The 24,467-nt window shown below is 38.3% G+C and overlaps 1 protein-coding gene across 4 annotated transcripts in view; it reads right to left on the minus strand.

Moving 5' to 3' along the window:
• The window catches only part of GEMIN2 (gem nuclear organelle associated protein 2), a 160,660-nt gene that overhangs the window by 106,053 nt on the left and 30,140 nt on the right, over positions 1-24,467 (minus strand). For all 4 annotated transcript variants that reach the window (XM_075844680.1, XM_075844679.1, XM_075844677.1 and 1 more), the window contains one exon: positions 10,990-11,106. In XM_075844680.1, coding sequence (XP_075700795.1) covers positions 10,990-11,106 — 117 coding nt within the window. The remainder of the gene's footprint in view (positions 1-10,989; positions 11,107-24,467) is intronic.

Here is a 24,467-nt window from a genome sequence, read left to right on the forward strand (position 1 = left end):
TTTATAGAAAAAGTAGTTTTATTGTGCAAACGCTGCAAAACGTAAAAAAAAAAAAAAAAAAAAAAAAAAAAACTATACACATATGGTATCGCCGCAATCGTACCGACCCGCAGACTGAAGTAAAACGTAATTTATTGCGCACGGTGAACGCTGTAAGTAGTAAAGATTTTAAAACGCCAAAATCGTATTTTTTTTTTGGTCACCTTCGCTCTAAAAAAGATCCTGTGGGGTCAAAATGCTCACTATACCCCTTGAAAAATTCCTTGAGGGGTGTAGTTTCCAAAATAGGGTCACTTTTGGGGGTTTCCACTGTTTTGGTCCCTCCGGGGTGTTGCAAACCAGACATGGCACTGAAAACCAATCCAGCAAAATCTGCGCTCAAAAATCCAAAAGGCGCTCCTTCCCTCCCGAGCCCTGCTGTGGGTCCAAACATCAGTTTATGACCACATATGGGGTATTGCCGTAATCGGGATAAATTGCTTTACACATGTTGGCGTGCTTTTTCTCCATGCTAACTATACCCCTAGAAAAATGCCTTGAGGGGTGTCGTTTCCAAAATGGGGTCACTTTTGGGGGGTTTCGACTGTTTAGGTACCACAAGACCACTTCAAACCTGACATGGTGCGTAAAATATATTCCTAAAAAAAGGAGGCCCCAAAATCCACTAGGAGGCCAGTGCTTCAGTCCATTAGCACACTAGGGCCACATGTTGGATATTTTTTAAAAACTGCAGAATCTGGGCAATAAATATTGAGTTGCGTTTCTCTGGTAAAACCTTCCATGTTACAGATTTATTTTTTTATTACAAATGAATTTCGGCAAAAAAAAATGCAATTTGTAAATTTCACCTCTACTTTGTCTTAATTCCTGTGAAACGCCTGAAGGGTTAAAATACTTTCTGAATGTGGTTTTGAATACTTTGAGGGGTACAATTTTAAAAATGGGGTGATTTATGGGGACTTTCTAATATAGAAGGCCCTCAAAGCCACTTCAGAACTGAACTGGTCCCTGAAAAAATAGCCTTTTGAAACTTCTTGAAAATATGAGAAATTGCTGCTAAAGTTCTAAGCCTTGTAAAGTCCTAGAAAAATAAAAGGAAGTGGGGAAAAAAAACCGATGCAAACATAAAGTAGACATATGGGGGATGTTAACAAGTAAGTATTTTGTGTGGTATTACTATCTGTTTTACAAGCAAATACATTTAAATTTAGAAAACTGCTAATTTTTGCTAAAATTTGGACGTTTTCCACAAATAAATATTGAATTTATCGACCAAATTTTTTCACTAACAAAGTACAATATGTCACGAGAAAATCTCAGAATCGCTTGGATAGGTAAAAGCATTCTGAAAATATTAACACAAAGTCACAAGTAAGATTTGAAAAAATCATGTGTCCACAAGGCCAAAACAGGCTGTGTCCTAAAGGTGTTAACCCCTTAATGACCAGCCTATTTTAGACCTTAATGACCAAGCTATTTTTTACTTTTTCCATCGTCGCATTCCAAGAGCTATAACTTATTTTTGCGTCGACATAGCTGTATAAGGTCTTGTTTTTTGCGGGACAAGTTGTATTTTTTAATAGCACCATTTTGAGTTACATATTATTTATTGATTAACTTTTATTAACTTTTTTGGGGGGGGGGGGGAATAGAAAAAAAACTGAAATTTCGCCACTCTTTTTTGCATCCTAAATCTACGCCGTTTACCATGTGGTATAAATAACACAATACCTTTATTCAGCGGGTTGTTATAATTGCAACGATACCAAATTTGTATAGATTTTGTATGTTTTACTACTTTTACACAGTAAAAACCCTTTTTTTTTTCAAAATTATTTGGTATTGTGTCTCTATAGTTGAAGAGCCGTAACGTTTTTATTTTTTCGCCAATGCAGTTATATGAGGGATTTTTTGGGGCGAAGACGTAGTTTTTATTGGTACCATTTTGGAGTAGATGCAACTTTTTGATCACTTTTTAATCACATTTTTTTAAAGTCAGGATTCACATAAAACAGCAATTTTTCCGTACTTTTTTACGGCGTTCACCGTGCGGGTTAAGTAATTTAATAGCTTTATAGTCGGGGTCGTTACGGATGCCGCGATACCAAATATGTGTAACTTTTTTACTTTTAGTTTTTTTAATACTATAAGCAGTTTGTAAGGGGAAAAAGTGGGTTTTTCTTTTTCAAATTTTTTTTTTCATTAACTGTATTAAAAATTTTTTTTACTAGTCCCACTAGGGGACTTTAACCGCTTCCCGACCGCCCACAGTAAATTCACGTCGGCATTTGCTGGGCTCCGTGCAGCGCAGACGTGAATTCACGGAGGGTGCTAAAAGCGCGATCCGGGTGTCTCAGAGTAGCGCTGACACCCGGATTGCGCTGTTATCCCCTGCCTCTGGTCCCGGAGACATGACCGGGACCTAATTGATTCAGGTCCCGGTCATGTGATCGCAGGGAAAGTTTGTTGTAGCAACGAACTGGAAAGTTTGTTGCTACAACAAACATTCCCGGGGACCGATTGCGGGTGCTGCAGTCAGTTATAAGGCAGAACCGGAGGCCATACAACGGCCCCCGGGTCTGCCATGCACAGCAGCCTATGAGAACCAGCCGGAGGCCGGTCCTCATATGCTTCCTGTCAGTGTGACTCTCAGGGTATGTGCACACACACTAATTACGTCCGTAATTGACGGACGTATTTCGGCCGCAAGTACCGGACCGAACTCAGTGCAGGGAGCCGGGCTCCTAGCATCATACTTATGTACGATGCTAGGAGTCCCTGCCACTCCGTGGAACTACTGTCCCGTACTGAAAACATTATTACAGTACGGGACAGTTGTCCTGCAGAGAGGCAGGGACTCCTAGCATCGTACATAAGTATGATGCTAGGAGCCAGGCTCCCTGCACTGTGTTCAGTCCGGTACTTGCGGCCGAAATACGTCCGTCAATTACGGACGTAATTAGTGTGTGTGCACATACCCTCAGCGTCACACTGACAGTTTAGAATACGTTACACTACCCTAGGTAGTGTAATGTATTATAGCAGCGATCAGTGCTGCCAGTCTTCAAGTAAAACAAGTAAAAAATAAAAGTAATAAAAATGTTTCATAAAAGTGTAAAAACAAGTTATAAAAGTTACAAAAAATATTTTTTTTTTCCTATAATATGTCTTTTATTATAGGAAAAAAATGAAAATGTTAAAAAAAGTACACATATTTGACCGCGTTCACAACGACCCAAACTATAAAACTATAATATTATTTTTCCTGCACGGTGAACAGCGCAAAAAAAATAAAAAGCCAATGCCAGAATCACTATTTTTTTGGTCATCAACTCTCCAAAAATATAGAATAAAAAGTGATCAGAAAGTCGCGTGTACCCTAAAATAGTACCAATAAAAACTACAACCCGTCCCACAAAAAACAAGCCCTTACACAGCTTTTTTGACGGAAAAATAAAAAAGTTATGGCTCTCAGAATATGGCGACAAAAAATAAATAATTTTATCGAAAAGTGATTTTATTGCGCAAATGCCACAAAACATTAAAAAAAAAAACTATATACATCTGGTATCGCCGTAATCGTATCGACCCGCAGAATAAAGTAAAATGTTATTTATAGCGCACTTATCACTTTGCTTGCCCAAAAAAATAATAAGAAGTGATAAAAAAAATCAAAAAAAAAAATCACATGTACCCTAAAATGGTACCAATGAAAACTACAGATTGTCCCGTAACAAATAAGTCCTCGCACGGCTCCGGTGAAGAAAAAATAAAATAAAGTTCTGGCTCTCAGAATATAGCGACAGAAATTGTGCAGTGTCCAAAAGCTGATAAGATCGGGCGCCATTTATCAGTGTGACATTGGCCACATATCTGCGGATTATTATTTATTTACCGAATTATTATACCCTCTTATTATGTCCTGATGTACTCTGCCCAATTTACACATACCCCCACATCATAAACTGAGATACCAGCAAAACCCCAAACAGATCAGTTACCAAGCAAACTCTGCGCTCCAAAAGCCAAATGGCGCTCCCTCCCTTCTGAGCCCCACAGCATGCCCAAACACCAGCTTACGTCCACATATATGATATTTTATATCCGGGAGAACCCGTTCAACATTTTATGAGGTATTTGTCTTCAGTGGCAAAAACTGGGCACAACATATTGAGCTCCCTCCGTCTCTCCAAAAACCACTCCGATGCAGTGCACGCTATTGCGCACCGCATCTGAAGGGTTAAACGGGTGAGATCGATACGAATATCGATCTCACCCGGTCGAGCAGGGACGCCCCCAGCTCTCAGCTACGTCTGGCAGCTGAGAGCAGGGAGATTTAAAAGCACTCGCGGTTATTCCGTCTGTTAAATAGCAAAAAAAAAAAAAAAACGCGTGTGGAGCAAAACCACTTTAAAAAAAACCCGGCGCAGATTGACGCAAAATTTTTCTGGCTGCAAAAAAGAGTTCGGGTATGTTCACACGATGAGAGGCATTTACATGTGAAAAGACAGACTGTTAACAGATGCCTCGTTTCACACGTAAATGCTCCTCCTCGCATTTTGCGAGCCGTCTGAGACGCTCTTAAATCTTGAGCTGTGCTTCATTGAGTTCAATGAAGAACAGCTCAAATTACGCGGCAAAGAAGTGCCCTGCACTTCTTTGCCGAGGCAGTCCATTTACGCGTCGTCGTTTGACAGCTGTCAAACGACGACGCGTAAATTACATGTCGTCTGCACAATACGTCAGCAAACCAATTCAAATGACTGGGCAGATGTTTGCCGACGTATTGTAGCCCTATTTTCAGGCGTAAAACGAGGCATAATACGCCTCGTTTACGCCTGAAAATAGGTAGTGTAAACCCAGCCTTACCATTACTACAGCGTAGGAAGTATTCTGACCCCACAGTTTTTGCAGGAATTAATGCAAAGCAGGTGAAAAAAAAAAAATTTGTATTTCCCATTTTATCACAAATGTGTAATTTTAAGGACAGATTTCTTGGAAAGCGAACATGAGATAATGTACCCCAAAATGTATCACCCTGTTTGTCGTGTTCAAAATTATCCACAATGTGTCCTTAGTGTGCACACGGCAGGGCCCAAAAAGGAAGCACCGTTTAATATTAGAATAGAGATCAGGCCTTCAATTCTCCTAGTGGGTCAACAACAAAAAAAGTTTAAACTAAAGTTTCTATAAATGTTGTAAAAAAAAATAAAAAATAAAAAATTAAAGTTTCAAATAAAAAAAAAAAAAGACAAAAAAAATCAATAACCACCTTTTTCCCATAATAAGACTTAAAAGGAAAAAAAAATTGAACATTTTACAAATAGTACCCAAATTATAAAGATATCACGTTATTTTTTTCCCACATGATGAACACTGTAAAATAAAATACAATTCCAGAATCACTGTTTTTTGGTCACCACCCCTCCCAAAACAGAATTTAAAAAAAAAAAAAAAAAAAGTGATCTACAGCCCGTCCCGCAAAACACAAGCCTTTCCATAGCTTTTTTGCCCAAAAAAAAAAAAAAAAAAGTTATGGCTCTCAGCATATAGTGACACAAAAAATTTAATTTATATATTAAAAAAAGGCTGTCTGTCATTTTTCTCCTTTATTCCTTTTTCCCCAGGAAAAAAAAAATTCTCATTTTTACACATTAATTCAAATACATTTAGCATAAAAACTGTGGGGTCAAAATGGTAATTATAGCTCTATATACATTCGTTTAGGGGTGTAGTTTCCAAAGTGGAATTACTTTAGGGGAGGGGTTCCATAGTTTTGGCACCACAAGAGCTCTTCAAACCAGGACATAGTGCCTAAAATATATTCTAAACAAAACAAAAAAAGGAGAGGCCTTTGCTAGCACACTAGGGTCACATGTGGGATATTTCTAAAAACGGAAGAATCTGGGCAATAAATATTGAGTTTCCTTTCTTGGGTAAAACCTTCTGTGTTACAGAAAACAAACAATGTATTACAATTGAATTTTGGCAAGAAAAATAAAATTTGTATATTTCACCTCTACTTTGCTTTAATTCCTGTAAAACGCCTGAAGGGTTAAAATACTTTCGGAATGCGTTTTAAATACTTTGAGGGATGCAGATTTTAAAATGGGGTGTTTGAGGGTTTCAAATATATGGGCCCCTCAAAGCCACTTAAAAAAAAAAAGAAGTCTTGAATTTATCTTAAAAATATGAGAAAACGCGGCTTACATTCCAAGCCTTGTAAAATCCTAAAAAATAAAAGAATGTTCAAAAAACTATGCAAAACAAAGTAGACATATGGGAAATGTTAATTAGTAACTATTTTGTGTGGTATTACTGTTTTACAAGCAGATACATTTAAATTCAGAAAAATGCTAATTTTCTAAAAATATTGCTATTTTTCACAAATAAACACAGAATGTATCGACCACATTTTACCACTAACAAAGTCCAATGTGTCACGAGAAAATAATCTCAGAATCGCTTGAATTAATAAAGGCATTCCAAGTTATTACCACGTAAAGTGACATGTTAGATTTTAAAAATGGCCTCTGAGCCTTAAGGCCCAAACTAGGCTGCGTAATTAAGAATCACAAACAATGGCCTCCGGCTATGCCATCTACGGAAGCCTAGTAGGTCCTGACAAAGGCAGGACCCACTATGCTTGCGGTCAGTGAGTAGATGACAGCTCTAATACACTGCACTACGTATGTAATGGGACACAAACATTTTTTGGGTATAAAACATAAATAAAAGTTTTAAAGTAATAAAAAGTTCAACTCGCACTTTCCCTTATCAAGTCCTTTTAATTAACCCCTTCCTGACCTTTGTCGTAAGCAGAAGTCATGGAAAGTCAGTGCTTCCCACAATTTATCGTAAACTTACGACAAATGGATGACACGGGCTCAGAGGTCGGGTTCGTGCCATCATCCCTGGGTGTCGACTGTATGTTACAGCTGACACCATTCTCTAAAGAGAATTAAGCTCCAATCCCCGCAAATAAACCCTTAAATGCAGCGGTCAAAAGCGATGTTTGCAGCTCATCGCCACCCCGGCAATGAAATTGCCAGTGGGCCGGTGGATGCAATGGCAACCGGATGCCCAATACTGGCCTCCCAGTCTGCCTAGTACAGAAGCCTTACAGGCTCTGCCCAGAGTTGGGGCCTAAAAGGCCTCCGTAGCCGACAGCAAGTTGGCGCTGGCTGAGGAGCTGAGCCAGCGTCATCAGCAGTGGATGCCAGCTGTATGTTATAGCTGGCACCCACCAGTAACGGCAGGAACCGGAGCTAGCTCGGATCCCTGCCATTAACCCCTTAGATGCAGCGATCGAAATCTTTCGATCGCTGCATCTTTGTGATTGGCAGCAAGTAGGCAGACCTGCATGCGATCGCATGGCTGCCAACTGCTGCTATGGCAGCAGGAGGCATAACAATGGCCTCCTACTCTGCCATTACGGAAGCCGATCAGGTCCCGCCTGAGGCGAAGCCTAATCGGCTTGCTGTCAATGAAAGACTGGCAGATCTAATACATTGCACTACATAGGTAGTACAATGTATTAGAAAATAAATCAGACAGTTGGACCTTCAAGTCCCCTAGTGGGACTAAAACAAAGTGTAAAAAAAGTTGTAAAAAATAAAAGTTTCAAGTAATAAACTAAAACAATCGTCCTTATCAAGTCCTTTATTATTTGGCATCGCCGCAACTGTAATGGCCTGAACTATAAAACATTGTTATTTATTTCATGCGGTGAATGGCGTAAAAAAAAATAAAAAAATAAAAGAAACCCTAGAAAAACAATGCTAGAATTTCTGTTTTTTGGTCACATTGTCCTACAAAACTTGGAGTAAAAAGTGATCAAAAGTTGCATGTATCCAAAATTGGTACCTATAAAAACTATAGCCCGTCTTGCAAAAAACAAGCCATCGTACAGCTCCATCGACGAAAAAAATGTGAAAAGTAATGGTTCTCACAACATGGCAACAGAAAAAACACATTCTTTTAATAAAAAGTTAATTTTATTGTGCAAAAAGTTGTAAAATATAACTGCTATAAATTTGGAATCGCCGGAATCATACTGACCCGCAGAATAAAGTTAACATGTAATTTATGACGGATGGTGAACTCGGTATATAAAAAAAAAAAATTAAAAAAAAAAAAAAAAAAAAAAAAAAAAAAATCAATATGCCAGAATTGCTGAATTGTTTTTTGGTCACCTGGCCTCCCCAAAAAATAGGATAAAGTGGATCAAAAAGTCGCATGTACCCCAAAATTGTACCAATAATAACTACAGCTCGTTCAGCAAACAAACAGTTCTCAAACCGCTACGTCTATGAAAAAAATGGTATTGGTTAAGGCTCCAATAAGTAAGGAAATAAAAATATCCAGTTGTGCAGGACCGAGGGGAACATTTATCAAGGCCCTTGAATTAGGGAATCAGTAGGGCCAAAAATATCTGCTGGAAGAGAGGGTGCCCGTATTATATAGAATACATAATAAAAACCTATGTACATATGGTATCGCCATAACCGTATCAACCCGCAGAATAAAGTGAATGTCATTTATAGCGCATGCTGAACGCTGGAAAAAATAAAATAAAAGAGAAGGAATAAAAAAAATATTTTAGTAGAATTGCTGTTTTTTAATCATCACGCCCAAAACGTATCAAAAAGTCACATGTACCCCATGAAAACTATAATGAATTCCACAAGTGGTGTAGTTTCCAAAATGGAGTCACTTTAGGGGTTTCCACACTACTGTTACCTCAGAAGCTCTGCAATTGCGACATGGCGCCCAGAAACCAATTCAGCAAAATCTACATGCCAAATAGCGCTCCTGCCTTTCTGAGCCCTGCCGTTTGTCCAACCAGCAGAGTATGACCACATATGGGGTATTGCCGTACACATGAGAAATTTAATTACAAATGTTGGGGTGCTTTTTCACCTTTATTCCCTGTAAAAATGTGCATGTTTTATCGGAAAAATTTGATTTTTAATTTCACAACCTAATTTCCCTAAGAGCAGGAAAAGACAAAAACGGTGGGGTCTTAATACTCACTATACCTCTCGATAAATTCCTTGAGGGGTGTAGTTTGCCACATGGGTTCACTTTTGGGGGGGTTGCGACTGTTTTGGCACCACAAGACCTCTTCAAATCGGACATGGTGCCTAAAATATATTCTAATAAAAAGAAAGCCCCAAAATCCACTAGGTGCTCTTTTGATTTTGAGGCATGTGCTTCAGTCTATTACCACACTAGGGCCACATGTGGGATATTTCGAAAAACTGCAGAATCTGGGCAATAAATATGGAGTTGCGTTTCTCTGGTAAATCCTTCTGTGTTACAGAAAAAAATGGATTCAAATTAAATTTCTGCAAAAAAAATTAAATTTCAAATTGCATCTCCACTTTGCTTTAATTCCTGTGAAACACCTAAAGGGTTAAGAAACTTTCTAAATGCAGCTTTGAATATTTGGAGGGGTCCAGCTTATAAAGTTGAGGGTTTCTAATATATAAGCCCCTCAAAGCCACTTCTGAACTGAACCCCAATAAAGGCTTTTGAAACTTTCTTGAAAATATGAGAAAATGCTGCTTATGCTCTAAGCCTTGTAACATCCTAGAAAGATAAATGAATGTTCAAAAAACGATGCAAATATAAAGTAGACATATGGGAAATGTTAAATTAGTAACTATTTTGTGTGGCATAAGGCTGGGTTCACACAGAGCTTTTTTCAGGAGGAAAATCTGCCTCAAAATTCCGCCATTGTGCGACGTGAGCATAAAATATATATATATATATATATACACACACACACACACACACACACACAAAATAGGAGGTCAGAGGCGTAAACGCCCGAAGATAGGGCATGTCCCTTTTTCCCCTCACGGGAAAAAAATGCTTCCGCCTCCCATTGAAATCAATGGGAGGCATTTTCGGATGTTTTTTGGCACATTTTACTGACGCTGTTTCCACGTCAAAAAAAACTGTGTGAACTCCCCCTTAATCTGTTTTACAAGCAGATACATTTAAATTAAGAAAAATGCCAACTCTTGAATATGTTCTCTAAATGTTTTAATTTTTCATAAATAAACACTGAATGTATCAACCAATTTTTACCGGAAAAAAAGTCCAATGTGTCATGAGAAAACAAATCTCAGAATCGCTTGAATTAATAAAGGCATTCCAAAGTTATTACCACGTAAAGTGACATGTCAGATTTGAAAAATGGTCTCGGAGCCTTAAGGCCCAAACTAGGCTGCGTCATTAAGGTGTTAAATCGGTAATTGCAAGTAAAGAACTGGTTACAGTTTTGTTTTTTTTGCTACATTTGAAATTTTCTATTTACAAGTCCTTTGTTTTGCCTTTTCTTTAGATAAATTTAAGGATTAGAATAAGATAATTAAAAATCAGGAATACTTCTTGTAACAAATGTGTAACTAGTTGTCTTTGCTCTGATTCCTCTGTCCGAGATATGAGAGAGAACAGGATATTGTGGTAAGGTTTCTAGCCAAAAGATCTTGTGAACGTCTACACCTGTCGGGAATAGAATGGCAATCTAAAACTGCGTTCACACTGTGCTTGCAGTGTACATATGTAACCATCTTTATCTTTTCTTTTAACGCATTAAATTCAGTGTTAAGAAACCAACTTGACTTTTTCAATGGCTTTTGTTGTGTGATATTACGCTGCGGCAATTTAACAGTCAAGATAAACTTGGCAACATCTGTTTGTTCAGAGTATGCGAACAAGTAAAAGGTATTGAATAGGGTAGTCAACTGCACTATTCAATACAGAGGCATCCTGCAAAAAAAGAACATACCAAACAGTATATATTGTTATAATAGGAGACGACATATACCACCGATGTACACTGCAAATGCAGTGTGAAAAAAGCCTGAGTTGCGTTTTCTATCAAACTGCTGCATGCAGCAGCTATGCATGCATTTACCAACATCACTATCTTCAACCTTCTAGTCTGAAGAAATAAAAGTTGACATAGGATTTTACCTTTATATAATCAATCCCTGGGTTTCGATTTTCAGTATTTAGAGCAGCTGCCAGATCAGAATATAACCTCTCACCCAAACAGAACTTCTTCCAACTGTCCTCATCCTCTGTGCTCGGCTGTAGATATAAAGATGCATTAATGTAAACGCACAAATCCCATCTACATTATAGTAGCATTGGAGATCTCTGCATAGAGGACCGCAACAAGTTACATGCACAACAATATCACATCTGGTCAGTCTCTAAGAAGTCTCCATAATAGGGATTTTCCAGGACGGAGTATTGTTGGCCTATTCTATAAAATATCGATTCTCAGATTTGAGATGCACAGAGGAATATGCAGACCTGCATTTGATATAAAACGTGCCCCAATTCGCAAAGTATTTGGGGAGAGGTGTATCATCTTCTCTTTCGTATTTCACACTACAGTACCTTACCTGCAATCCCATAGATAGGTAATCTGGGATATGTTGAGAACTTTCCCTTGTCAGTTAATTTTTTTACACTGCCGGTTTAAAGAGGCTCTGTCACCACATTAGAAGTGCCCTATCTTCTACATAATGTGATCGGCGCTGTAATGTGGATTACAGCAGTGTTTTTTATTTAGAAAAACGATCATTTTTGACGGAGTTATGACCCATTTTAGATTTATGCCAATTACTTTCTTAATGGACAACTGGGCGTGTTTTACTTTTTGGCCAAGTGGGCATTGTGGAGAGAAGTATATGACGCTGACCAATCAGTGTCATATACTTCTCTCCATTAATTTACACAGCACATAGCGATATAGCTATATGAAGCCACATACACAAACACTAACGTTACTGCAGTGTCCTGACAATGAATATACATTACCTCCAGCCAGGACGAGATGTGTATTCAGAATCCTGACACTTCACTAACACAATCCCAACACTACAGCACAGCAAGTGTAATATCGCGAGATTACGCTGTAAACTGTCATTTAAAACGATTACGTTTGCCTTGCTGGAAATCACAGAAAAGATTCAGAAGTGTCAGGATTCTGAATACACATCACATCCTGGCTGGAGGTAATGTATATTCACTGTCAGGACACTGCAGTAACGTTAGTGTTTGTGTATATGGCTGTACATAGCGATATAGCTATATTGCTAGTGCTGTGTAAATGAATGGAGAGAAGTGTATGACGCAGATTGGTCACTGATTAGTCAGCGTCATACACTTTTCTCCACAACCCCCACTTGGCCAAAAAGTAAAACACGCCCAGTTGTCCATTAAGAAACTCATTAGCATAAAGCTAAAATAGGTCATAACTCCATCCAAAATTTTAGTTTTTCTAAATAAAACACACTGCTGTAATCTACATTACAGTGGCAATCACATCGTGTACAAGATAGGGCACTTATAATGTGGTGACAGAGCCTCTAAGGAAATCCCTCAGGCCTTCAAATTGATATTAGCTAACTAGTTAAATCCAAGCTGACCAAGATATAGGGAATTGATAAATCACCTCAAAGGAGTTATACGTATGCTATATTTGGTTGGCAATGCTGCCTTTGGTTGGCAATTCCAGGGCTACATTCTTCAGGTCTTCTGAAAGGTAGTTTTACTTCCATAAGTGAGGTTATTGTAATAATGGACAATGTTATACTTTTTACGGGGAATGAAACTATCAAACTTCATCCTTCCTGTGAATAGCTAGTATGTTTGCTAAAAATAATAGCCAATTATATAATATGGTAAAAATTAGAAATTATGTACTTCCTTCGGTAGGACACACCAATCTTTATGGGTGGTCACTTCACCTGTTGTGTTAAAAAAAAAGATGGGACAGCAGGAGAAATGGGTAATTTGTTGACGATTTAAAAAAATATATCAACAAAAAAAAAACGTAAAAAGAGAATAGGCAAACAATATTTGATCTGTGGGTGCCTGACTACCACCAACTTGTTTTTTTTTAAACATAGCTTATATTTCTATAAATCTCAGACAAAATAAATCATCCTTAACGGTCTTTCTTGTAACAGTCTGTTCCCCCTCCCTATCCCGACCTTGCTTTTGTCTTATGTGCTCTCTTCATATTTAAATTCTTTGATGTAAGATTATTTTCTTCTTGGGGAAAAAAAAAAAAAAAAAGTCATATTGCTTCATTTTCTATTAGACCTTTTTATTACAAAAACTTTATTCATATTTTTAAAATATTATAAAAATCAAAAATACATGACAGTAGCATAAAAATGTTCTTAAATATTTCCCATAGACCAACGCCCACACCCCCCAAAAGGAAAAAATACATAGTAGAAAAGAGAAAAGAAAGGGGAGCACAATACAATATAATCCAGAGTTTTAATCCCTCAAAGATAGCCATCTACCCCATTTTCTAGTAGTTTGTTTCATATTTAGTATTCCAATTTCTGCGAAGCACATTTCGTAGGTATAGCACTGGTACTCTTTACCAATTACTATTAGAATATTCATAATTTTGTCTCCTTTCCAATGGGATGCTCAATTAGAATCTGATTAGTTATCCATCTACATTGTAAAAGGGATATTTTTAAAATACATTTTTAAGATCGCCAACTCCGGTATCGGCGATATATCCCACATACAAATCTGTGATATTAAACTGGAATTCGCTTTCCAAAAATGTATAACTGTGGGGCAGGCCCACCACATGAGTTTAAGATTCGCTTTTACATTGCATTTTACATTTGCTTCCATCAATTCCACAAATGTCATAGGTCCCCCCCCCCCCCACTCATAGTTCTGCCAAGGAATTAATTCCATTTCGTTTCCAAAGTTCAAAATTGAAATTTGGCAAAGTTCCCTTTAAATACCTCAATTGAATAATAGACAATTCCATCTTTAGGCCTATCTCCTTTAGAGCATATTTATTACACATCCTTAAGGATATCTTATTGGTTTCTAATCCATGTCTCCCTTTTTAGTTCTATACAACCAATGGTTTATTAACATCCCTTGTAGTAGGACTTTCTCTAGCTGTATCCATTCAAGCTGAACCCACGGTTCATCAGTGAATTCAAGCCAATAGAATTTCAGGGGCTCGAATAGTGAGGCTATTTGGTAGGCCCCTATATTTGGAACCCGCATACCTCCTCTATTAATATGGTTAAACATAATACGATTGGATATTCTCACTCGCTTATGTCCCCAAATAAATTTCAAAATTTATTTGCATAGTTAGGGATTTAGGAAACAGAGGGATGAATCTGAACGTATATAATATAAGGGGAAGTATATTCATCTTAATTATATTAATTCTTGCTATCCAAGTAAATCCAACGCCCTTATATTTAGTTAATACTTCAAAAATCTGGTCTTTTAGTCTGTTTGCATTCTGTTTTATAGTAGCTTACAATGAATACGAGAGGAAAAACTCCCAAATAAGTAAAACCCTTATCTGACCATATATAGGTTGTATTTATTTATTAAACAATTAAGGTAATCTGGGCAATTTATTCCCAAAACTTGACATTTATTTTCATTTAATTTATAATAGGAAACCTATGTGTATTGATCTATAGATTTCTTGAACGCCCTAAAGGAGTCTTCTAAATCTGAGCAGGTTAAAATAATATCAACATAAAGTCCTACTTTAACCCCTTAAGGACGCAGCCTAGTTTGGGCCTTAACCCCCTCCCGCTCCTGGACGTACTATTAGGTCATGGTAGCTGTATCGTTCGCGCTCCATGACCTAATAGTACGTCTCGGGAGTAACGGCCGTTTTGGCCGTCCTCCCAACACATGAAGGAGCTGTGACAGCTGCTGACTCGTACAGCAGCTGTCACAGTTCCTACAGCGGGGACCGATCGCTGTGTCCCCGCTTATTAACCCCTTAAAAGCCGCGTTCAATAGAGATCGCGCCTATTTAGGGGTTAAGCTGCCATCGCCGGCCTGCTACACGATAGCGGCCAGCGATGGTGACTATGGCAACCGGACACCAAACAATGGCGTCCGGCTATGCCATCGACAGAAGCCTAGTGGGTCCTGACAAAGTCAGGACCCACTATGCTTGCTGTCAGTGAGTAGCTGACAGTTCTAACCTTGACCTAGCCATGATTAAGAGCACAGCCAGTGCTTGAAACGCGTAGGCTTATTTACTGCCATAACCTACCACCTTGTTATCCCTCCTGGTGTTTTTTCTAAGCTTTGTCTGCTTGCATCTGAATAAAGTGGAAATTGAGTTTTTCCGATTCATACCACACATCGAAGGATCTTCTCTGTTTTTTCTACTATTACCTGCCGTGTGCCGTCGCGGATGATCCGGGCGATTATCAACACAGGAGTATCAGGCTGGTGAGCTGGAGGTTTCCTCCCATCCCTTTCTCCCTTCATTACCACTGACCGTTCTAATACACTGCACTACGCATGTAGTGCAGTGTATTATAATTGCGATCAGGGCCTCCTGTCCTCAAGTCCCCTAGTGGGACAAAGTAATAAAGTTAAAAAAAAGTGTAAAAATAAGAAAATAAGTTTTAAAAGTATTAAACGGAAAAAGCCCCCTTTTTACCTTATCAGTCCTTTATTATTAATAAAAATACATAAAACAAATAAACTATACATAATTGGTATCTCCGTGTCCGTAACGGCCTGAACTACAAAATTATTTCGTTATTTATCCCGCACGGTGAACGCCGTAAAAGAAAATAATAATAAACCGTACCACAATCACAATTGTTTGGTCACTTCACCTCCCAAAAAATGGAATAAAAAGAGATCAAAAAGTCGCATGTAACTAAAAATGGTACTGATCGAAACTACAGTTTGTTACGCAAAAAATAAGTCCTCGCACGGCTTTATTAATGGAAAAATAAAAAAGTTCTGCCGCTTAGAATAAGGTAACACAAAAAGTGAATGACTTTTTACAAAACTTATATTATTGTGCAAACGCCATAAGACATAAAAAAAAAACAAAAAAAAAAAACTATAAACATATGGTATCTCCATAATCGTATCGCCCCGCAGAATAAATTGAATATGCATTTATAGCGCAGGGTGAACGCTGTAAAAAAAATTGAATAAAAAAACAATAGTAGAATTGCTGTTTTTTAGTCACCACACCACCTAATAGAATAAAAACGGATCAAAAAGTCGCATGCACCCCAAGAAAACTACAATGAATTCCTCAAGGGGTCTAGTTTCCAAAATGGGGTTACTTTTGGGGGGTTTCCAATGTTTTGGCACCACAAGACCTCTTCAAACCGGACATGGTACCTAATAAAAAAGAGGCCTCAAAATCCACTAGGTGCTCCTTTGCTTCGGAGGGCGGTGCTTCAGTCCTTGACCGCACTAGGGCCACATGTGGGATATTTCTCAAAACTGCAGAATCTGGGCAATAATTATTAAGTTGCGTTTCTCTGATAAAACCTTTTGCGTTATTAAAAAAAAAAAATGGTATAAAGAGGATTTTCTGACAAAAAAAATATGTAAATTTCACCTCTACTTTGCTCTAAATTTCTGTGAAACACCTAAAAGGGTTCATAAACTTTCTAAATGCTGTTGTGAATACTTTGAGGGGTCTAGTTTCTAAAATAAGGTGTTTGATAGGGGTTTCTAATATATGGGCCCCTCAAAGCAACTTCAGAACTGAACTATAACCTAAAAAAATAAATAAGGCAATACTTCACTTCTTACATTATACTGATAATGAGCTGTGCCCACCCCGAGATGACCCCAGTTTTGACCCTTTGTATAAACGGAGAACCCTATTAGACCGTTTCAGTGCCCGGTTTGCCCAAGCATACACCCCCGAGAAGTGTATTTCTATTGATGAGTCCCTGGTACGTTTTAAAGTGAGGGTTCAATTCCGCGAGTACCTGCCGAGTAAGAGGGCAAGGTATGGCGTGAAGATGTATAAGCTGTGCGAGAGTGCATCAGGGTATACCTACAGGTTTAGGATATATGAAGGGAAGGACAGCAGTATTCAGCCCCCAGAATGCCCACCCTTACTGGGAGTTAATGCAAAAATTGTGTGGGATTTGGTGCACCCAATGCTGGACCAGGGCCACCACCTCTACCTGGATAATTTTTATACCAGCGTCCCACTCTTCAACTGCCTCTCTTCCAGTCCTGCGGCATGCGGCACTGCTAGAAGAAATCTGAGAGGCCTCCCTAAGACACTGCTTGGGCAAACACTCAGAAGGGGTGAGAGCTGGGCACAATCTAGCAGCAACATATTGTGTGTCAAGTACAAGGACAAGAGAGATGTCCTTGTATTGACAACTATATATGGCCACACCAGTACCCATGTACCTGTACGCGGTACCAGTACAGAGTCACCTAAACGAGACTGCATCCTGGACTACAATAGGTACATGGGAGGGGTGGACTTGTCAGATCAAGTCCTGAAGCCCTACAGCGCCATGCGGTGTGGTATAAGAAGCTGGCCGTGCACATCATACCGATGGCTTTGTACAATGTGTACGTGCTACGTCGATGTACAGGCCAGACGGGAACTTTCCTGGAATTTCAAGAGGTGATTATCAAGAACCTAATCTTTAGGGACCAAGAAGGGGGGGGGGGACCCAGTACTTCTGGAAGCGAGGCCACACGCATCGCACCAGGGCAACACTTTCCAGGAGAAGATCCCCAAACTGGCAAGAAGGGAAAAAGTCAAAAGTGGTGCAAAGTCTGCTCAAAGAGGGGGATAAGGGAGGACACAATATATCAATGTGACACGTGTCCCGAAAAACCAGAGCTCTTTATGAAAGAGTGTTTTAAAATTTATCATACATCCCTTGGTTTATAATTTACCCCAATTTTACTTACCCTGATGTACTCCGCACAGCTTATCCCCCCTCGTCTTTCCCCTCTGCGCCCTGCTGTGTGCCCAGGCAGCTGAAAACAGCCACATGTAGGGTATTGCCGTACCCAGGAGAACCCACATTACAGTTTATGGGGTGTATGTCTCCGGTCAAAATGCTCACTACACCACTAGATGAATGCCTTAAGGGTGTAGTTTTTAAAACGGGGTCACTTCTTGTGGGTTTCAACTGTACTGGTACCTCAGGGGCTTCTGCATACAGGACTACGCACCAGAAAATCCCCAGTAGGCCAAATGGTGGTCCTTTCCTTCTGAGCCCTCCCATTGGCCCAAACGGCAGTTTATCACCACAAATGGGGTATTGCGGCACCAAGGACAAATTGCGCAACAGAATGGGGTATTTGGTTTCTTGTGAAAATAAGAAATTTTCAGCCAAAACTACATATTATTGGAAAAAATGTATTTTGTTTTAATTCCCAGCCCAATTCAAATAAGTTCTGTGAAAAACTATGGGGTCTAAATGGTCACATTACCCATAAATGAATTCCGTGAGGGGTGTAGTTTCCAAAATGGGGTCAGTTCTGGTGGGTTTCCATTGCTTTGATACCTCTGGGGCTCTGCAAATGCGACATGGCAACCGAAAACCAATCCAGCAAAATCTACACTCCAAACAAACACATAGCGCTCCTTTCCTTCTGAGCCCTCCCATGGGCCCAAACGGCAGTTTATCACCACAAATGGAGTATTGCCGCACTAAGGACAAATTGGGCAACAAAATGGGGTATTTTGTTCCCTGTGAAAATAAGAAATTTTGATCACAAATGACATTTTTTAATTTCACAGCCAAATTCAAATAGGTGCTGTGAAAAAACTGTGCGGTCAAAATGGTAACAACAACCATAAATGAATTCCTTGAGGGGTGTAGTTTCCAAAATGGGGTCACTATTGGGGGATTCCTACTGTTTTGGCACCTCAACACCTTTTCAAACCTGGCATGCTGCCTAAAATATATTCTAATAAAAAAAAGGGGCCTCTAAATGCACTTTTTGCTTCCTTGCTTCTGGGGCTGGTGTTTTAGTACACGAGCGCAGTATAGCTACATGTGGGACATTTCTAAAAACTGCAGAATCTGGACAATACATATTTAGTAGTGTTTCTCTGGTAAAACCTTCTGTGTTACAGAAAAAAAATGAATACAATTGAACTTCAGCAAGAAAAATGAAATTTGCAAATTTCACCTCCACTTTGCTTTAATTCCTGTGAAATGCCTGAAGGGTTAAAAAAAATGCTATTTTGAATACTTTGAGGGGGTCTAGTTTTTAAAATGGGGTGTTTTATCAGCGTTTCTAATACATAGGCCCCTCAAAGCCACTTCAGAACTGAAGAGGTACCTTAAAAAAAAGGCTTTTGACATTTTCTTAAAAATATGAGAAATTGCTGTTTATGTTCTAAGCCTTGTAAGGTCCAAGAAAAATAAAAGAATGTTCAAAAAAAGATGCCAATCTAAAGTAGACATGGGAAATTTGAACTAGTAACTATTTTGAGTGGTATAACCGTCTGTTTTACAAGCAGATGCAGTTCAATTCTGAAAAATGCTATTTTTTCAAAATTTTCTCTACATTTTGCAATTTTTCACCAATAAACACTGAATATATTGACCAAATTTTACCACGTACATGAAGCCCAATGTGTCACGAGAAAACAGAATCGCTTGGATAGGTTTAAATTTTGGAAACTACAACCCTCAAGGAATTAATTTATGGTTATTGTTATCATTTTGACCCCATAATTTTTTCACAGCGTGTATTTGAATTGGGCTGTGAATTTAAAAAAAAAAACAATTTCCAATAAGATGTTGTTTTGGCTCAAAATTTCTTATTTTCAAAAGGAATAAAATACTCCATTTTGTTGCCCAATTTGTCCTGAGTGCAGCAATACCCCATTTGTGGTGATAAACTGCCGTTTGGGCCCATGGGAAGGTTCAGAAGGATAGGAGCGCTATGTGTTCTTTGGAGCCCAGATTTTACTGGATTGGTTTTCGGGTGCCATGTCGCATTTGCATAGCCCCAGAGGTATCAAAGCAATGGAAACCCAACAGAAGTGACCCCATTTTGGAAACTACACCCCTCAAGTAATTCATTTATGAGTGTTGTGACGATTTAGACCACACAGTTTTTTGACAGAATTTATTTGAATTGGGCTGTGAATTAAAAATATATATTTTTTTTCCAATAAGATGTAGTTTTGGCTCAAAACTTCTGATTTTCACAAGGAATAAAATATCCCATTTTGTTGCCCAATTTGTCCTGAGTGCGACAATTAATACGATGTCAGATGAAGAATGACAGTTACTATACACTGCACTACATAAGTAGTGCAGTGTATTGTACCGGGGATCAGAAGATCAGATCTTCAAGTCCCCAGGTAAGTGTAATAAAAAAATAAAAAGTGAAAAAAAGTAAAAAATAAAAAAGTTTTAACTAATAAAAACAAAAATCACCCTGTATCCCTGATCAACTCCTTTATAATTAGAAAAAAAAAAAATGAAAATATGAAAAAAAAACTATACATAATAATAGGTATTGCTGCGTTCGGAACAGCCTGATTTATAAAAATATCACATTATTTTTACCGCAGTGAACACCGTAAACATTTTTAATAAAAAACAATGACAGCATTTTATTTTTTGGTTATCTTGTCTCAAAAAAAATGTAATAAAAAGTGATCAAAAAGTTGCAAGTAACGCAAAAGGGTACCAACGGAAACTACAGTTCGTCACGCATAAAACAAACCCTCCCGCAGCGATGTCAACTAAAAACGTTATGGTGGTTAGAAAATGGCGACACTAGAACATGATTTTTTTTAGAATAGAGTTTAGTGTGGGAACGTAAAAAAACTATATAAAATTTGGTGTCGCCGTAATCGTATCGACCCACAGAATAAAGTTAACATGTTGTTTATACTGCACGGAGAACACTGTAAAAAATAAAAACCGTGCTAGCATTGCTGTTTTTTGGTTTCCTCATCTCCCAAAAAATTGAATAGTGATATAAAAAAAAATATATATATATATATATATAAAATGTATGTATTCGCATGTACCCCAAAATGGAACCAATAAAAATTACAGCTCGTTCCACAAAAAACAAGAACTCACACAGCTCCGTCAACGGAAAAATAACACGTTATGACTCTCAAAACGCAATGATGCCGATTTTTTAGGTCCAATACAATTTCACTAAATACCCCACATCATCATTTGCTGGACCCCACAGGTGGACCCTGTAGATGCAGCAGAGATGAGGAAACTTTAGGGCCTTGTACTGCTTATGGGGTTAGTGAAGAAGTAAAAGAAAAGGCAATACTGGAGCGCAAATATTTTGTATAATAACCAATAATCCCCGGCCTGTGAATAAAGGATTGGTTCAAAGCGTACCACACCAATCAATGGATTATTCATTCACCCCTTTATTACATCATCCTATTATGCCGTGATGCACTCCGCTCAGTTTACACATACCCTGATGTACTCCACCCAGCTTACATATGCCCCCACATTATAAGCTGAAATACAGGTAAAACACAAAGCAAAATCTGCGCTTCAAAAGCCAAATGGTGGTCCAATTGAGCCTGGCAGTTTGCCATATTACTGTATTCTTCTGGAGAACCAGTTTAACAATTTATGGGATGTGTGTCTACGGTGGTACAAGCTGGGCACAATACATTGGGCAGTGAAATGGCATATCTGCGGAAAACGGCAATTTTCAATCTGCAACATGCTCACTACACCCCTAGATAAATTCTTTGAGGGATGTAGTTTCCAAAATGGGGTAATTTTTCGGGGGTACCACTGTACAGGTACCTTAGCTCAATGCAATATGGTATCAAAAAACGAATCTTGTAAAATCTCCACTCCAAATAGGGCTCTAAAAGGGAAGGAGCCTTGCTGTGTATCCAAACAGCAGTTTATGACCACGTGTGGGGTATTTCCCTACTCCGGAGAAGTTGCTTTACAAATGTTACAGTGCTTTCTCTCCTTTATTTGTTGAGAAAATGAAACATTTTGAACTAATGCTACGTCTTATTGGAAAATAATGTAATTTTTCGTTTTCACTGCCCATTTCTAATAAATTCTATGCGACACTTGTGGGGTCAAAAAGCTCACTATATCCCTAGATGAATTCCTCAATGGGTATAGTTTGCCAAATGGAGTCACTTTTGGAGAGTTTCCACTGTACTGGTACCAAAGGGGCTTTGCAAAAGCGACACATGGTGCAGAAAAACCAATCCAGCAAAATCTGCTCTCCAAAAGCCAAATGGCGCTCCTTCCCTTCTGAGCCCTGATGTGTATTCATACAGTACTTTATTACCACATATAGGGTATTTCCGTACTCCGGAGAAGTTGCTTTACGAATGTTGGGGTGCTTTTCTTCATTTGTTGAAAAAAAAAAATGAAAAAATTCTGAGGTAAAGCTATATCTTATTGGAAAATATTGTAATTTTTTATTTTCACTGCCCAATTCTAATGAAATACCTGTGTGGTCAAAATGCTCACTACACCACTAGATGAATTCCTCAAGGGGTGTAATTTCCCAAATGGAGTCACTTTTGTGGGGTTCCTTTGTTTTTGCACCACAAGACCTCTTCTAACCTGACATGGTGCCCGAAATATAATTTAAGAACAGGAAGGCCGAAAAATCCACTAGGTGCTCCTTTGCTTCTGGGGCCTTTGTTTCAAGCCTGTAGCACACTAGGGCCACATTTGGGATATTTCTAAAAACTGCAGAATCAGGGCAATAAATATTCAGTTGTGTTTTGCTGGTAAAAAAAAACAACAACTCAGTATTACAGGAAAAATTTAATTTCTGCAAAAAAAAAAAATTACATTTGCAAATTTCCCTTCCACTTTGCTTTAATTCCTGTAAAACGCATAAAGGGTTAAGAAACTTTCGAAATGCTGTTTTGAATACTTTAAGGGGGTGTCGTTTTTAAAATGGGGTGATTTGTGGTGGTTCCCAATATATAAGGCCCTCAAAGCTACTTTAGATCATAACTGTTCCCTAGAAAGAAAAAAACAAAAAATAGGCTTTTGAAATTTTCTTCAAAATATGAGAAATTGCTGCTAAACTTATAAGCCTTGTAACATCCTAGAAAAATAAAAGGATGTTCAAAAAATGATGCAAACAATAGACATATGGGGGATGTTAACTAGTAATTCATTGTGTGGTATAACTGTCTTACAAGCAGATACATTTGAATTTACAAAAATGCTAATTTTTGCAAATTTTCTCTAAGTTTTGGTGTTTTTCACAAAAAAATCTTGCATTTATCGACCAAATTTTTTCACTAACAAAGTACAATATGTCACGAGAAAACAATCTCAGAATCGCTTGGATAGGTAAAAGCATTCCGGAGTTATTACCACGTCAGTTTTAAAAAAATTAGGCTGTCTCATCTGGTCCAAAAGTGGCTGCGTCCTTAAGGGGTTAAAGGGGCTCGGTCACTAGATTATATGTGCCCTATCTCCTACATAATCTGATCGGCGCTGTAATGTAGATAACAGCAGTGGTTTTTATTTTGAAAAACAATCATTTTTGAGCAATTTTAGCTTTATGCTAATTAGTTTTAGACAACTGGGCGTGTTTTTACTTTTTACAAACTGGGCGTTGTGAAGACAAGTGTATGACGCGGACCAATCAGCGTCATACCCTTCTCATTTTTACAGCCCAGCTTCTTTCACTGCACACCGTGTGATTGTGCAGTTAAAGAAGCTGGTCTGGAACAATAAGTGTATGACAAGGATTGGTCACTGATTGGTCAGCGTCATACACTTCTCTTTACAACGCCCAGTTGGTAAAAAGAAAAAAAAAACACAACCAGTTGTCTATTTAGAAACTAATTAGCAGAAATCTAAAATTGCTCATAAATTGCTCAAAAAAGATCATTTTTCAAAATAAAACCACTGTTATCTACATTACAGCGCCGATCAGATTATGTAGGAGATAGGGCACTTATAATCTGGTGACAGAGCCTCTTTAAATGCAGAACTTGTTCTGCATTTAATGTAGGCAAGTTTATCTTGGTCAAATAAAAGATCCCTTCGAAGATCTAAATCAGGAGTTATTTGAACATTACTTTTTAATTTATAAAGAGCCCTATAGTAATCTGCAAATCTATCCACTATAGCCTGTGGATCATGCATTAGGTTATCCTTCTCATCTTAGTTTAGTTATTATTCTAGACTTGTTGGTTTTTAATACGACGACTTCATCAGGGATTTTTGAATTTTGCATGAATTACTTCTATTTGACCTAGCGTACTATCCAATGACTCTTCTGTTTTTTTCCCCAAAATCTCCTAATTAATTCATTAAAGAGGTTAGCTCTGTTTCCTCAGATCTTTTGAATTTTGCCTGCAAGCCACAACAGATGCCTCGAATGACAGCTTTATCAGCCGTCTACAATGTTGACCTTGAAACCTCTCCATTGTTAACGTTAAAGTATTCAATTTCCATGAATAATCACGTTGAAATCCTAAATTGATAGACAAATTGGTCGCATTACGCAAAAGTAGTCTATCCAGCACAAAAAAAACAAAACACCAAAATCGTAGAGTATGACTTTTTTGGGATTGGGATCGAATGTACAGTTACATTCCATCCCTATATCTCCAGAGGTCATGGAGATCATTGTCAATTAAGAGGTCATTGATT

Source organism: Rhinoderma darwinii, chromosome 12 (assembly GCF_050947455.1).
Source record: "Rhinoderma darwinii isolate aRhiDar2 chromosome 12, aRhiDar2.hap1, whole genome shotgun sequence".
Classification (NCBI taxonomy): Eukaryota; Metazoa; Chordata; class Amphibia; order Anura; family Rhinodermatidae; genus Rhinoderma; species Rhinoderma darwinii.